Source organism: Leptidea sinapis, chromosome 9 (genome assembly GCF_905404315.1).
Source record: "Leptidea sinapis chromosome 9, ilLepSina1.1, whole genome shotgun sequence".
In the NCBI taxonomy this organism is placed as follows: Eukaryota; Metazoa; Arthropoda; class Insecta; order Lepidoptera; family Pieridae; genus Leptidea; species Leptidea sinapis.
The window spans coordinates 15,636,981-15,655,458 of NC_066273.1; the positions used below are offsets into that span (position 1 = coordinate 15,636,981).

The 18,478-nt window shown below is 33.3% G+C and overlaps 1 protein-coding gene across 1 annotated transcript; it reads right to left on the bottom strand.

The window, feature by feature from the left end:
* Positions 1–324: 324 nt before the first annotated feature.
* Positions 325–17,375, bottom strand: LOC126965906 (protein arginine N-methyltransferase 1). The gene is made up of 8 exons (XM_050809688.1): positions 17,010–17,375; positions 16,746–16,906; positions 15,504–15,668; positions 14,455–14,603; positions 13,934–14,081; positions 3,885–3,974; positions 3,654–3,803; positions 325–2,733 (listed from the first exon to the last, which is right to left on the bottom strand). The coding sequence occupies exons 1-8, from the start codon at positions 17,071–17,073 to the stop codon at positions 2,590–2,592; spliced, it is 1,071 nt and encodes a 356-aa protein (XP_050665645.1). The 5' UTR covers positions 17,074–17,375; the 3' UTR covers positions 325–2,589.
* Between the last annotated feature and the right edge of the window lie 1,103 nt (positions 17,376–18,478).

The following is an 18,478-nucleotide window of genomic DNA, read 5'->3' on the forward strand; positions in this document are numbered from 1 at the left end:
ATGCCTACGGTTACCCTTTCCCAACTTCTCCGCAAAAAGTCGATGTGGTTAATACTTCTCGCTTTACAATTCTTTTACACTAGTTGAATACCGCTGCTTTCCCCATGCATTAGTACGTAATTTGACTTGGTCATCTCATGGGCGAAGTGCCTCATGCTCAAGGACACCCCTCCAATTGATGGTACAAGATTATTTTCATCCATATTTGATTTATAAATTAACACAACACACTTAATCATACTTTCATCAATCCATTTTGTGGAGACAACGACTTGATCCAAATGCTTTATAGACACTAAACAGGGTTAAATAAAAATACACATGGCAAGATTGTTCAAATTTACTCCTCATACACATTTTTAAACTTATTACAAAATTAATTTGGTGAACTTCACAGAAATCTCTTGTCATTTGCATACCGTGTCCTAGCAGTACCTAACTTGTACGTCCACAATCATTTTGAATACTGAATTTTTTTTATTGAACATGGCTCATGTCGTAAGCTTTCCTTGAGAATATTGCAGCTTCAATCAAAGTGGTTGACCTTATACAAACGTTATTTGTCCAAAAAGTTTCTACAAAGAAACTTTTTTTATCAGACAACAAAAGAGATTTGTATTTGTATATATAATATCCTAAGTGAACAATGACATCACAGATAATAAGTCTACAAGACCTTCAATCAACAATTATGAATTATAAGTAAAGTTTGCGGAAAATTGGTCAGGTACAATAAGTTTTGGTAAATAGTGATGCAGGCCGTTCAACTATGTTTCGGCCACCAGGAGAAACAATCATACAAATAAATTATAACAAAATATTACCTCAATCTTTCTGCATTAGCAATAAAAATACCAGATTACAAACAATGGTTAATACGCAAGTAATTGTGGAAATAATTCACTATAGCATGTGATAACCTAAAAAAACTAAAATTAAAACTTAGTAGTTACTCCGCATATTAAGTAATTTGTTGATGAAAAGATGGGGGTGCTTTAAAGGATTATATTTTTGGACATGGAGTTAAAGTAGGAAAATAGGTTTTGCTTGTCTCATCTTAGAAATGAAACAGTTTATCAGTGAAAACATAAGTCTTAGAAATCTACAAAAATCATTTTATCATTACTGAAAGTAAAAACTGATAAAGCTGATATTGTAACACATTCATCTAATGATTGATAACCTAATTGTATGTTCAAAGTGATCTCAATAATAAGTTGGTTCTATAATTGTTGATCGAGGTTTTGAACTCACAAAATACTCATACCATTCTTACACAAAAGCACAGATACATTACTTAAATCTAACATCTTAGCTACATGAATGCTTAGTTTCTATCAATCTTGTCGCAAACATTCTACATAATGTACTTTCAAAACATTGCGAGAGATGTGAATATTTTATTTTTGATAGAGTAGAATAATATTCAGAATGTAAACTCTACTCTACTCTTTCTGTTATTGTTCTCTGAATGATACATACTAAAAAAATATTTTGGTATATTAAAAAGAAGTTTGTCTTCATAACATGTTTAAAACATATTTTACAATCATTTGTTTACGGTTAATGTTTGTCAATCAATTTTAATATCATAAAACACTTCCCACTGTTCTATTCTTTCTATTGTGACTTTAGCAAATGTCATACTGAAGTAGGCCACTGAGGCTGACAGCTATAGAACATACAAAGACTTTCCTCTGACTTTACGTAAAACTCAGCTGAGTGTTAGCTTAGCATAGTCTATTTTCCTCTTTTTAGCCATTTAACAGCTGAAATTATACTGAGCTTAAAGCAAATCCAGTGTCAAAGTCTAGTTTGTGTTTTATCAAACTCAGCTTAGTTTTACGTAAGTAAAATCTGAGGAAAGTCTAAGTACATTCTATAGATGTCAGCCTAAGTATAAAGAGTATTTTTATGGTGATTATAAATATTTTAGTTGTTATGGAAATGCTCATTGTTAAGTATATCAATGCAATGACTTAATTAGCAAAACAAGCCTCACAACAGAAATTATTATATCAAAAATAATGTGTCAATGTCTTTATTAATTTCATTGTTTATAAATTAAATTGGTACAAACACAAATTTCTCATTTCAAGTTAAATTTCAATAAAAACTGCGTACGTTTTTTTTAAGAAATTTAAGTAAAGGTAGTGAAATTATTGATAAAATTTGATTCCAAGTATTAATATTTTTAGGAGTTATATCAAGAAGGAATAAATAATAATTTATTCACATAGTTCAATGTATTATTATTGTTTTTTTTTTATATATGATTTAACATGGATAAAACATCTTTGCATAAAATAGGTCATCCAAGTTTAAATGAACAATTTATTTTTAACATGTCTGAAATTAACTGTTTCGTATTGGTTTTTACTATGGAATTCAATCCAAAATTAACATTTTGCTAAAAATTAACAATAGAATGAGGATAGCCGAATGGAAGGTGATGCAGTACATAAATTGAAATATTATTTTGATTGAACAACCTCAAGAAGACAAACCAGATGAAAGCTGTCACGAGCCCATTATTACTAAGAATCTTCTGATTTGGGTGTATGTCGGTGTCAGTGAGGTGAGGTGATATCAACGCATCCGATAGTGGTTCTTCTCCTGCACCTGGCAGAGTTCCCCTTTAAAGCTGATCTCCACTTCAAAGTCGAGATCGCGGTTGTTGCGCGCGTTCTGTCGCATGGAGAACACGCCCATTATCTCCTCTCCTTTTTTCACCTGAAAGAAACAGTAACTTTAATATCTTCTGGTATTTTATTTATTCAAAGTAAATAAGTCCTGATAACTGATGTACAGAATCCATTGCATGTAAAAGGCATAAAATGCATTTGACTTCTCAAAATTGATTCCTTTAGACTTCTTTTTGATGTCAGTTCAAACCTGTGCCTCCCTCAAACGGGGACTAGGCTAAGCGTATGCTGAGACGCAGACGTAGCGTAGGGTAGAGCAGATTTTGTAATAAATATACATACTACGAGCCACGTACACTGCGGCACAAACACGTACGACGCAGACGTTGTAACGCCGGAACAGCTTTCTGCGTAATGCGTGCATGGTTTTTACCCCTTATTCAACTTTGTACACATATTTTTCCCAAGTTATTTTTAATTTTGTTGCAAAGACAGATCATTTAATTCAATTAGTGCCTTGTGAACCTTGTTTGTATGATACTGTACCAAGAAGTTCTTAACCGCATATAAGGTTAGCCGTAAAGCTAAAGAATAATATTATATTTTAATTTGAATATTGAACCGGATGACAAAATAATCGATTAAGATAGATTAGAGAATCAATTACTTAAAGTAAGAACGGTCGGCCTTCGGCCAAAATTTTAATAGAAAATGAAAGAATGTATGAATAAGAATACATATATATATTTATTTAAAAGAAGATGTTTTATGATGTCTGCCACGATTCCGCGTGTGACTCACGCGCTACAATACTAATCATCCAGACTGTTCAAAAGAAAGAAAGAAAATGCCTCTTGTGTATGCAAAAGTTGGGATTTTTACAGTGTTTTTCGGATCAGAGCCTATTTGGAGATTCTTGTAACTAATTTTAATATTATTTATTTTTCTAGATAATATAATTGCTGTGTTAAAATAAAATACAAATGTAAAATATTGATAAATACTTACGGTCATGTACTCATCAAAATAGAAGACTGTTTGTTTCCAGTGAGTGTATGGTGATTCCGGAGCTGTGCTGAACCCGAGGCGTTTGTGACACTTAGTGAACTCCACGTTGAAGAATGTCACCAATGCTTGGACAAAGTCATTGCGACGTACCTGAAAATAATATAATAATAAATTTAATGTTATACACAAATATATCTGATAGTGGCATTAGAAAACTTAAAAAGAATATACCTGAAGATTGAACTTTGCTTCAAAGTTCAGATCCTCCTTTTTGACAGTATACAAATCTATTTCTTTCAGCAGACAAGAATTTGTCACCACCTGAAACGAAGTTTTTCTAGAATAGGTATTTATAGAAAACAGAATTATTATTTACTATTTTTATTATTGAGTTAAGAAGAAGCTTAGATCAATGTTTGTATATCATACTATCAATAGATAGAGTTACATATCTGGAAGTCCCAGGCTGTCCGATCATTTAGATATTCAGCAGTGGAGTAATAGGATTTACGACAGAGCCATTTTTTTATAAAACATTTAAATTTATTTATAGATAATGCCTGAACAGTGGCTGGAACTTTATTATAGAAGTGTATACATTTACCCTTAAAGCTATTATGTATCTTATGAAGCCTACTAGAATTAGTTACAAGCAATCCCTTATTTCTAGTGTTATAATAATGAAAATCACTATTAAGAGCAAAAAGGTGACGATTTTTGTGAACGTATATAAAATTTTCATAAATGTTCTGACAATGAACAGTCATAATATTTATTTCTTTAAATTTTTCTTTGAGAGACTGTCTATAACCAAGCTGATATATAGCACGAACAGCTCTCTTTTGCAGTGCAAACACTATATCAATGTCAGCAGCATGTCCCCATAGTAATATACCGTACGTCATGATGCTGTGAAAATAACTAAAGTACACTAATCTAGCGGTCGCAACATTCGTGTACTCTCTAATCTTTCTAACTGCATATGCCGCAGAGCTGAGTCTATCTGCTAGATGGGCAATATGTGGACCCCACTGAAGCTTTTTATCTAACGTGATACCCAAGAACCGTACCGTAGTGTCCACAAGTTCCAATCTCTGGTCATTTATAAGTACGTTGGTTTGTACCTCCGCTGTGTTTGGTGTAATGAACCGTAAACACTTTGTTTTTTTAAGTGCAGATTATTCGTCTCAAACCAACGCACTATCTTTGAGAGTGCTTTGTTTACCTCGTCATCAATATCCGCACGTCGCTTCACTTTAAAAATAAGTGAAGTATCATCAGCAAACAATACAATATCATGGCTATCATCTACCACAAACGGTTGATCGTTAATATATATAAGAAACAAGAAAGGACCGAGAATAGAACCCTGTGGAACATCTATTCCCACAGGTTTACCCGAAGACCGTTTGCCATTTACATCGACTATCTGAACTCTTTCGCTTAAATATGATTTTAACAGATTTAGGGTTACATTTTTCACTCCATAATGTTTTAGTTTCAGGAGTAAAGCTTCATGGTGGACGCAGTCAAATGCTTTGGACAAATCACAAAAAATGCCCAATGCATCCTGTGACTCTTCCCAGGCTTCAAAAAGGTGTGCTCAATGAGTCTAGTACCCGCATTAATTGTTGATAAGCCCCTAGTGAAACCAAACTGATTTTTGTTCATTAATTTACAAAAATGCATTTGTAGCTGTTGAAGCAAAAGTTTTTCAAAAATTTTACTAAAAACAGGCAGCACTGAAATAGGTTTGAAATTAGCAGGGTCAGAAGAACTGCCCGATTTAAACAAAGTATAACTTTGCTGTATTTCATGAGGTCAGGGAACACACCCTCATCTATGCATTCATTAAATATTATTGCTAATTCAGGTGCTATAATGTCAAGTATGTATTTTACAATATTAGTCGAATGGCCCCATAGGTCTTTTGTATTTTTTAGGTTAATTAATTTGAAGATTTTTATTATATCGCTACCTGTAACATACTTAAATTTCAAATCAGTGGAAGATACTGGTACGTGTATATGTTTCTTTGCCAGTGAGAACTTCTGCCTCAATGATGTTGTTAAAAATTTGTTTTACGCATAATCTTGTACCATTGCACAATTTTGGCGTATTAAGATTTCGCATTAATATGACTGGTGATCCAATTTTTAGCTTTAATTCATGAGAAGGCATACCAGGTGGGTTTAATGAATTTAAAAATTCCGTTGGAAAGTTTTAACTTTCATCTTGATTCATCATTGTATCTATTGATTTATAGATTTTTTCCTCTCCCGGTATCATTTCCTGTATTTTTTCATTTATTCGTTTTACTGCATCATTTTTTGTAACCAAAATTGTTCGCTCAGACAACCATGTTTTATTTAAATAATTTTGTTGTATGGATGGATAAATTTTGTCTATAAGGTATTCTTCGGTGTCTACTACATGACATATCTCTTCAGTTAAAATTATTTTACCAGACTGTGGATCTAGTGGGTAGGTGCCATTCCCAATTTTCAAAAGATTGTCGGCAAACTCTTGTGCTTTTGGATCTCCAGTAATTAACGCTCGCATATTTTCTGTCAGTGATAACTTTTCAACATTGTTCCAAAAAATTGATCGCTTTAAACATGCATTTATTTCGTCAGCTGGTGTTGATTTTGGAATAACTGGTAACGTTTGTCTAAAATCCCCTGATAGTAGCAATAAAGCATCTCCCATTCGTTTTGTATTTTTCCGAAGATCCTGTAATGTTCTATCCAGCGCTTCCAGTGATTTTCGATGAGCCATCGTGCACCCATCCCATATTATAAGTTTGCATCTTATTAAAATTTGGCCACGTACAGAAAATTTTGTGATATTACAGACTGGGAATTCTTGTTCAGCTACATTTAATGGCAAATTTAGTGCAGAATGTGCCGTTTTTCCACCTTCCATTAATGTCGCGGCAATTCCAGAGGATGCCAATGCTAATGCTATTTCATTTTTCACCCGAATTGTAGCTAGGACCAAATTAATGAGGAAAGTTTTTCCAGTACCTCCGGGTGCATCTAAAAAGATTATTCCTCCTGCATTCGTCTCAATACGATTTATTATTGTGTTATATACTATTCGTTGTTCGTGTTAATTTTGGTTCATTTTCTTCAATGTAACGTTGCAATTCATCTTTATTATAATTAAGTTCTTTTGATAATTCAGAATTAGTCACGCTTAATTCGTTTCTTTTAGGATATTGCACTCCGAGAGTAACTAAAGTTTGATTACATATTGCGAAATATCGATCTTCTAAAATTATCAAAGCTTCATTATAAATATTATCGTTGAATGTAATATTCATATCTTGATTTTCTCTACGTAGTCTTGCTAGAATATCATCACTCATACTATCACGATATTTCAGCCATAGTCTATTCGGATTTGAAGGATTACACGATGTTAGAATTATAGCAAAGAGTTCTCGCAGTTGATTCGCTGTTGCTGTTTCTGCTGCCTCTTTCATTGCCTGCTCCCATTGATTATCATTTTCTAATAAACCACGACGCTGGCATGCTTCACGATACGTTTCGCAAATGTAACCATCTACTGTTCGAAGATCTTCAAAAGAAGTTGGTACACGTACTTCATGAAGTAGTAGACGTAAATAGAAACATTCAGCATTCTTTGGATGTACCGTATATACTCGACCAATAGCTTTATCTTTAAAGACACCTTTAAATCCTTCAACCGAAACTCCTTTCTTTCGTCGATTAAATACTTTTCGCGATGAGTCCCATGTGTAATAACTGGGAACATCACCATAAAGAAGAGTTCTAGCAAACAGATCACTTCGACACAATTCGAAAAATGCAGTTAACGTAGTATTAACAGGTTGGTTTGCAACTTTTTGTGCTGTTTGATTAGTAAAATATACCCGTTGCCCATTCTCAAGGTGAACTGCTAAGTGAAAAACAGCTGGATCCCTGCCATGAATCGGAAACCCCAATATACGCCAAGCTGCCTCATTACTATTTATATATCGTCCCATTTGATAACTTAAAATTTCATCATATCTATTTTCATTTGTAATTTCAAAGACAGCCATATCACTTCCTTTGTTAATATAGTTACACACATATTTAATTGACTGAACTGAACTGCAATATTCTACATTTATATGTGCATTAAACATTTTCGATAATAACGGATTATAAGGGACAACCCATCGATTATCAATTTCGATTTCTTCACCCCGTACTCTAATTTTTGCTGTAAATAATCCTTCACTCGGTGGTCGACGTCGGTATTGCGGATATCCATCATCTCCCGTTTGCGTCTCACTCAAAAATGATCTTGGATATCGTTTTGAGCATTTATTATCTTTTATACAGGGTGATTGCATATTAAGTCCCCCGCAAGGTCCATGTATCATTTGTTTCACGATTATTTCATATAGAACAGGATCTTCAACTGGATTTGGGAATTCTGCTTTAATAACGTCATCGATTTGATTTGAGTGATTTTTTTCTTTCAGCCAAATTAAATTGTGTGAGTGTGGCAACCCTCTCTTTTGCCACTCAATGGAGAACATCCAGCTATTAACATTTCCGAAAATACAACTCTTCACAATTGCATTAATGAATTTTACTTGTTTCTGTTTAAACACGCGCGCAATTAAATCATGTCTGTCATGTGACTTTTGTCCAAATTGTAACTCATCTTTAATTTCCTTCCATGACGAATTGCACGTAAACGTTATGAATAAGTCAGGACGACCATATTTTCTCACATACGCCATTGCGTCTTGTGCATATTGAAGCATATGCCTAGGGCTACCAATGAATGTAGAAGGCAAAATTACTAATCGTCCCAAATTTTCAACATCCCCATCATTGGCTACCGCATCTCGTAAGTGAATATATTCATCCGTTCGTAATTTATTTTGATTTAGACGAATAAATAACAATCTTTCTGCTTCTATTTTTGCTTGCATATCAACAATACTGTAAAAACAATTTCCGACAATTGAGTATATGATTGTATTTATTCACTCTCTCCATTATCCGATATGCGTAAAATTCCTTGGAAGAAACTTTTTTGTTTGTAGGGCTATTTGTTTGTGGATCAACATGTTGAATATTAAAATGGTAACCGTCTTCACCATGACAAAATATTAGTGGATACTGTAAGGCGTCATACATGTGATGAGTTTCAGCGATGCGTTCCAACTTATTACTTCTTCGTTGTACCACAATATCCCTATAACTACTTTCATTGTCCACCATAACTACGGCTATTTCATTTACTTGAGGTACATTAAATCGTCTTTCGTGTTCGCCAATTGGCTTTTTATCTGCCCGAATTATTATTTTATAATTATCCGAAACCATTTTTTCCATCGCAGTCTTAAATATCTTTATCAACTCATTATTTTCATGTAGAAAGCGCTGTAAATGAAGAATTATATCTCGACGCAATTCTGTAAAATTTGAAAGCCTTTGATCCAGTATCCGAAACCATTTTTTCCATCGCAGTCTTAAATATCTTTATCAACTCATTATTTTCATATAGAAAGCGCTGTAAATGAAGAATTATATCTCGACGCAATTCTGTAAAATTTGAAAGCCTTTGATCCAGTTCGTCTTCTTCATTTCCTACAAAGTAAATTTGTAAAAACTTCGGAGTATTATTTGGGAGTGACAATAATGATCCAATTTTATGATATACTTGTCCCTGTATTTTAAATACTGGATTAAATCCTTTTTCTTCAATTACTGCAGTTGCTCCAAATGAAGTCATTTGAAAGCATGCATTGTAATTTCTAATTTGTTGTAAAAATTCTTGTGTATTACACTGCACGTTAAAACTTTTGATTCTTCACTTTAAAAAACACTATACGTTATTTATGATTATTTAATTTTTAATATTTATTTTTTCGTTATACAATTCTTATAAAAAATCGACTGAAGCACGGGTTTGACATTTCGGCTTATATAGTCGCAAAAATTATCCCCACTACCGACCAAATTTTCCGGATTGTTCTAATAATTTCGACTTTTAAGTATCTCAAGAAATTTTAAAAGTTTCTAGAGCGATCCAGCATATTTCTAATCTATCAAAAAGTTGAGATACATTTTGGAGCTTTCTAGATCATTGGAGGAATTTCCAGAACATTCTATATTGATCAGAAAATTAGCATACAATCTAGTAATATATAGAACATTCTTAATCGTTCAAAACCGTGGCATATAAATCATTTCTAAAACATTCTGGAATATTCTAGATCATTCTAGAAATTTCTAGGTGATACTAGAATTTTTTCGAACATTTCAAATATATTTGATCAATCAGAGCCTTGGAATACATTCCATAGATATCCAAATTATTCTTGGATGTTCTAGATTATTTGATAAATTTCTAGATCATTCTAGAATTTTCTAAATCATTTTTATTCAATCAGAATCTAAACGTAGATTTTAGAACTCTTTATATAATTCTAGAATTTTCCAGATCATTCTAGTCATTTCTGGATCATTCTAGAATTTTCTAGAACATTTTCGATCGATCAGAACATTGGTATACATATTAAAGCTTTCTAGAACATTCCAGAAATTTCCTGAACAATCCAGACCATTTTAGATCAATAATAGTCACATTTTCAAAGTTAACATCTTTCAACCCCCGTATCTTTTACACCCTTATAATTATCGACTTGCAACCACCATAGTGCACAATGGGAACCTTGTACCTATTGCCACATACAAACACTTTTGGTCTGCGATGCGTAGTTTTGGCTGCAAGGTGAAATATAGGGACACACACCTCTAATTTTATATATATAATAGATAGATAGATATAATAGAATTAATATAATATAATAGAATAGATTATAAAGTGTGCTCCTTCATTTTTAATGTTATTATTATCTTAAACCAATATAAATTGATTTACGCGAACACTGGTACCCATAACACAAGTTAGATCTTATCGTGGGTATCAGAGTTTCATTTCAACACTGTATTTTATTTAAGATAAAGTATAATTCACGCGATGGTTTTATAAGAAATAAAATATTGCCTATATTATAGCCTGTATACATCATTTTGTTCTATTGTCAATAGTTTTTGCAGCGCACGCAAAAATAGGTTTTCGATTTTACACCTTGTGTTACAAAATAGCAATTTTATTACGGATCCCTAATTTTGAAAAAAAAAACAGCCTAGCCTTCCTCGATAAATGGACTACCCAACACTGAAAGAATCATTCAAATCGGACCAGTAGTACCAGAGATTAGCGCGTTCAAACAAACAAACAAACACTGCAGCTTTATATATTAGTATAGATAAGTTAATTTTTAAGACATAGTACATATACAACGTGAATCAAAAAGGGTATACTATGCTTTGAACCCGACATTCCTTAGGTCATCTCTAATGGCTATGTGAAGTCAGAAATGAATTCGCGTTATATTTGAATACAATATTTAAAGTCCACAGTTTTCGCAAAAACTATGCATCCCGCAACCCTTATCAGCTGTTTTTCTGAACTCTCTTTGACCTAAAACAGATGAATAACGTAGATGTGACATAATATCAGATATTAGTAAAATGCCTACTGCTCATTGCACCTGTGAGGAAAAATATAATCTCATTTTGCCATGAAGACGAAGTTATTTTGTATGTGCATTTTCTTTAGCTGACATTGAAAATCATTCTAAATTTGTATTTACTTTAATTACCAATAAAGATAGGTAATACTAATCCAATTATGAAACTCTGTAATGCATACTTTTAGGTTAAAAAGTTCGGCCTATCGGCATTTTTACTCTTTGAATTGTGTGAATGTGAATATCATGATTCAAATATTTACTGCTCTGTGATTGGAGAATGTTTATGTGTTTGTAAAATCAAAGGGATTGCCGATTCTAAAGGAACCTACACACCGGACCATTTTTAATTCAAGATATTTATGTTGTGCTGGAAATTAAATGAGTTCTCGTTTTTGATAAGTTATTACCTAAGCACTTTAATGTAGGATTATTTGAATGATTGATGTCTCAAGGTGACGAGCGCAATTGTAGTTCCGCACGCGTTTTTGGGTTTTTCTTAACTCTTGATCGGCACTGCATTGTAATGGGCAGGGCGTATCAATTACCATTCGCTGAATGACCAGCTCGTCTTGTCCCTTCTTAACACAAAAAAATGTATTATCCAATAAAGATAATTCTAATAGGCTCCTATTAAGAAATTGTTCTTCACGGATAACTTTAGTCAAAAATAGATGTCTTTGACCATTCTCGTATTAATAAGTCAAGTTTGCGCGTATACCACTAATAAAACCCCATTTGTCGTATCACCGCTCTTTGACAACACTTCCTTTACATCCTCGCCTAGTAACGGAATACTGGGTCTCGAAATCTTGAGTGATTGCCAATTTCGAGGCCATCTGGAGAGCAAAGCCAAATAGGCTGTCATCTCTGGTCTGGCGCACCCCAGTATAAGCTCGATCCATTTGACCGCGCGCAACGCAGAGCAGCTCGAATTGTCGGGGACCCAGTGGTCTGTGAACGGCTGGATCACTTGGCGTTGCGTAGAGACATCGCCTCATTGTGTGTCTTCTACCGCATTTATCATGGGGAGTAGTGTTCCGAAGAGCTGTTTCACCTGATTCCTGACGCCGAATTCGGTCCTCCACAGTGCGGTTTTCAAGGAGCTTTCTTATGAATGAACATTCTTGTGCGGTGTTTCCGGGATGATACGACATGGGTACCTTCAATAAAAGCGCATACACCTTCCTTAAACGCCGGCAACGCTCCTGTAAGTCCTCTGGTGTTGCAAGAGAATGTGAGCGGCGGTGATCACTTAACACCAGGTGAATCGTACGTTCGTTTGTCATCCTTTCCATAAAAAATAAAAGCCACGTGTTATTTCGGCGAGTGTGCATACTCCTTAATCATAATACCTAATTCAATGGACATTTTATTTAATATTTTTATACTTTAGTTGTGTTCCGACATTCATGTTTGTTAGATCGTCGCGTTGGACTTTTGGATTGCAGTATTTTCGTATGATAATCATGGCAGATTATGGGAACAATGAATAGGTATTACGACATGATATTGTGTGTTGGTGCGGTGACAAATAACAATCTGGTCGCAGCTCGCGAATTGTACCACAATCGGTACCGGAATAGGAGGCTTCCCTCATACGCCTGTTTCCGAAGATTGGTGCATGATTGAACTTTTGTGGTGTTGCTGCAAAACCTACGTACCTCCTTATAACTGTATCATGTGTGATGTACCTGGGCTGTTTTGAATGTACTAGTGATGAAATAACTAGGTATCTACTTAGGTACCTAACTACCTAAAACATAATCAACATGACATGATGTGGTGTTTTCTGTGAATTTATTGTGAAACTCAAGGAGTGTTAAAAAGCTGCGCAGCAAGATTGGTATGTACTATTATTATCGAATACCTAATGTTTAAGTCCGTAGGTAGGGATCTAGTTTTGTTTACAAACAACGGCTCCGCCTGTCTGTTGTCTGAGAAAAGAAATTGAAAAATAATATTTTTATTTTGTAGGGGCTTTTTTAAGCTTATTTATTTTATTTATTCAAATTTAAACATCACAATACTATTGCATATGACTTATATAACGTAGTATTGAAGGGATGTTATACCCTTTTTGATTCACGTTGTATATTTAAGTGTTGTGAACCTCTGTTTTAGTGAAATAAAGTTTATTATTATAATAGATATACCAACACATCCCCTGTTAACGTGTCGGACACGGGCTGTTAGCTAAAAACTGTGTTAATACTGGTTGATGCAGAATTCACTAAAATTCGATAAAGGAGCAAAAAATATACCCCCAAATATTGCGACATCACATTTTGTCAAAAAAAATATATATATATATATATATTATTAGTATTACAACAATAAATTAAAACTATTAACCTTGAAAATATTATTTTATAATGCTTTTAATGTTTTGTTAATTTTTATTCCTTTGTTGGATTTAATAGTGATTTTATTGAAAAATAATTTCAATGAAAATAACAATAGTTTTGCAACACTGCTGTTTTAATAATTTAATTATTTTATATAATATGATAAATTGTGAAATATGTGACATCACACTAGGTGGGGGATCATGAATGTCATTAAATTATTAAATTCATGTGACATAATTTATGGATGGCCCGGTAGTCTGGAAATATGGTTGCTTAAAGAGTTTTGAATATTACAAGAAAAAGAAAGACTAATAATACTATGGTTATAATTATAAGTGTATGTATGTAATTGCACAAACCTGTTTTGCATCAACAACATCAACAAGAGGCTCTGATATCGCCACTTTCCTAATGGAAGACATATCAAAACCGTACACATCATCCCACCAGTTAATCTTCTCATCCTTGTACTGACGGTCTTCAATGCCGCAGATAAACAGTGTGCACCTGAATGTGTAATGTGCTCTATTATAATATATTAAGTTAGTCCTTAAGAGAAAAATAATGTGGCTAAAGTGATTTTGAATGTAACATTAGATTTCAATGTAACAAATAGGTTTAATGAACTGTTTGTCACAAGTTCCTAGAACCCCATGCAGATGATGGGTTCAAGTCTATATACAAAGACTGACTCTATCAATAAACCCATAAAGATTCTTTCATCATTAAGCTTTTTTTATGGAAGTAGAGAGCAAACAAGTATTCTGGCGACTTGATGTTAAGTGATCACTTGCAACACAACGGGAATCACAGAAGTCACAGATGTTGTATCATCCTGAAAACACACAAGCTTAAAATAAAACATTAAAAAACTAATTACCTGTCAGGGAAGAGCATTCCATCAGGTTTGAGCCACTTGTCTCTAGCAAACAGCACTGTGTCCAACATGCTCTCGTAGAACAAACAGTAGCCCATCCATTCAGAAATTATAATATCTACTTTATCAACAGGCAGCTCTACTTCTTCTACCTGAAGGATAAACAAATATATTCTTATATTATCTAGTCAAAATACTCTAATACAATTCAACTTGTTCAATTCAAATTCAACTATACAATACATTGAGTATATTTTGAATTGAAAGACAACTACTGACAAATTTTATGCAGTTCGGGTTGGTTTAATCACTATTACAATTTCTGACTAGTAATTCATTCTTAAAATAGCCATTGGTGTTAAGAAAGAGTTATGAAAAGACTATATTTTTACATGTGTATATATTATTAAAACTAATTGATGACCAAGTCAAATGATACTATTGTGAGCACACATTTATTGATGATATCTACTTACTACTAATATAAAAACCACCTCCGGTGATGTTATTAATGGTTTTAATTTAATTAATACAGTTTACACCAATTACATTAATTAAAGGATTTTTTTTATTAACTCAGACATTCATCTCGCTCACAGTACTTCAGGTGTTATAACATTATTCCTGTCCATTCATCTGCAAACAAGTCACACTCAGGGTATTGAGCTCAGGAGAATGTTGAGGGTTCGCAAATAGTTTATGGCTACGATTGCGAAGGTATTTGTTTGGAACAAAAAACCGACACAGCTTTTTACTTAACTCGGGAGCATTGATCCTACCATGAAAAACTTTACAGACAGTAGTGAGTTGTTGATACTCCTGCTGAACTTCTAAAGAATTATAATTCAGACACCCCAGAAGAAATTTGGATGGATATAGTTAAGGATAATACCCGTATATCCATTTATGAAGATACCTCAGATATACCTTATAGGTATCCTCGTGCAGGTTCCAGATGCCAGCGCTAGATTCTAATTTATATTTGATCATGATACCAGTAATGATAACAGTAACATAGAAACTATAGAGTACAAATGTTATTGTTAGCTTACCTTCCCCTTAACAATTTCTATAATATCACTAAGTCTATTTGCTTCAACAATTTTACGAGCATAGTCAACAATATTGGAACACTCCACTGCAATCACTTTTGCAGCACCTGCCTTTGCTGCAAACATTGAGAGTATTCCAGTCCCACAGCCAATATCCAGGACCGTCTGGAAAATTATAAATAGTTCAAAAGGAGAAGAAGATAATAAAGAAATATTGAACTATTTTAGTATTTTCTTTCATGTGAGTGATACACATTTTAATAAAACACTTTTAAAAGAATTAAGACATGTGTGATTGTAACTGTGTTTTTACATTACTTTTAGTGAACAAGTTACATTTTTATTATTATTTTACCTAACCCAATGTTTCGTGACCTTTTCAGAGCATGTTTTCAGGAGGACTGCACTTGAAATGTCAGGTTAGATAAAATAATAATAAAAATGATACTCTTCTCAAAAACAAATGTAAAAACACAGTTACAATTACGTGTGTTTTAATCCTTTAAAAGTGTTTTACTGACTAAGCTACTATTTTAAAAAACAAATAATAGTCATTGACTGACTCATTCCTTTGAGTTAGCATCAGAATAAGGAGATTGTCCGTGAAGTCATCTGGATGGATCATAACAGTAACAATATCATTGGAGTCATAGCACATAAAATGATCTAAGGTGTAACACAATGTGATAAGAAACTTGATCATCATGTGATAATGAACATTGCTGTCACCCTGGTGGAATATCTTGTTTGTTGCAATATTTAATATGACAATTAAAATCCAGTTACACATAAGAACTCTTTGAAACTGATGCACATGTAAAAATCAGTATTATAATCATGGAAAGTGCATCATGTTGCAAAAGATGATGCACTTGTCGATGATGTACTGATGAGTTTTATTTAGCGATGTATGTTATAGAATAACAACTGTTAATAAATTTAATTATAGTTTCAGTATTTAATCAACTCTTACTAAATCAAACCTACTGAAGATTGAGACCCATCCATACCGACATTGCCCCTTATCAAAAAGTATTTTGGATGTAACTTTTAACTATATTTTATATAATATTGTATGCAATGAACACAGAGTGTTATGAAAAAGACTTGAAATTTCTTTGATCTCGCCAAATTTTCATGTTATACAGTACCAGAAAACACAGCAATAGAATAAATAAAAAAAAACTTATTATTTATAGAGGTATTTAATCTGGATATAAATAATGTGTATAGCAAACATACCTTTCCTTTGAACAAGTGCTTATTATGGCACATAGCGTTTCTATATGTTAGTGTTCGCACTTCGTCTTTTAACATCTCCTCATGAATACCAAAATGAGCGTATGAGTCAAAATAATAGTCCCTTGATGTCATTTCTTCCGCTGTAACCTTCGCATCAGGCCCTACAAGCATATAATCATGAACAAAGGACCATTTTTTGCTATAATAAAAAGCACGTTTTATGAGGACGCCGGGACTTAACGAACAATGTATTGTTCCACTCACCATTTTCCTGTGTAGGAGAAGTTGCTGCCGATGCTCCTTCTTGGGCTACGTCCATACTTTCCATTTTAATCAAATACAAAAAGATTACTAATAGAATATGCTAGAGTAATAGAATATGCGTTATAACCTAAAATCGGTCTACAACGCCAATTAGATCTGTCAGCTTCGCTGCGAAGTGCGAAATCAGAAATACTGCCAAATTTATTTTAATATAGAGAATAAAGACGGGTACGTAGGTAATTAGATATCACAAATTTATAATCCGACGGGGTATGTAATTCTTTGAATTAAAATTTATATTAATAATCGCAAAAATTTAAACGAAACAAAATTCACAGCACTCTTCAGCCCTCCACTCTTCAAACCAAAGATGAAAGAATATAATTTTTTATTTATTTAGTGGCACGGGATGCAAGTCCATAGGCCAAAAGAATATAAACTGTATCAGGGTTACCAGCTCCTAAAAATAAGACTGTCAAGATTATAACCAAGAATAGATCAATAAAAAAGCGCGGGAAATGTCTATTTTACACAGACGTATATATTTTATTGGTGGGGTTTCCTTTCGCAATTTTTTAATTTTTGAATTTGTAACATTTATTTTGGAATATGTACATTAACAATGGCATTTGTCCACAATAACATACCGTTATATAATGCTATGGACGCAAAATAGACCAAAAGGTCAACTATTTTAGGAAGGAATTAGGAAAATATTTATTTTTGCCTTGGAATAGGGTATGTCCAGATCTTAAATAATACAATGTTGCCACTATCCAGCTTAAATTAAAAGCGTGCAAAAACTTAATTAAATATTCATATTATTGAAAGTATAGATTTTTTCACTCCAGTATTTTTCCAGGTCCAACCAACCATTTGAAGAGTCTTGGTATAAACATTTTCTTTGACAATATTTTCAAGTCCTCAGGCAATTTGTTATATAATTTTATACACATGTTATGGCTATTTTTAATAAAAAGTGTTGTTTTAGGACAATCTTTCAAAACAAGTCTATGCGGCTGTCTTGTTACTCTAGCTTTCATCTCAACAGCTGACGTGAAAAGATATCTATGGTTACGCACAAATTTGCAGGTCTCGAGAATGTACCTACATACAAGGTAGATTTAGCAGATTATGTTTTCTCAATAGCGTTTTGCAAGAGCGCCACGGCTGTAGACAGCCGAACTGAATCTATTTCATAAATTACTGATATGAGGGCCCCATTGTAATTAAGTATTGTATGGTTATGCCAAGATAGTGACCCTTCGAATCTACAAATACCAGAGCTTGAAATCTGGTAAATTTCATTATAATTAAATTCCAAAAAGTATGCCTCGGACCTGAGAAGAACGGGCACAACAAACTCAGTGGGTTTCTTTTTTTTTCATAAAACATATGGTTACAAAGTAATATCGTACATTTATATTTATTATTTAATAGCTTGAGGGTGGTCGTTCCATTCCCAATCT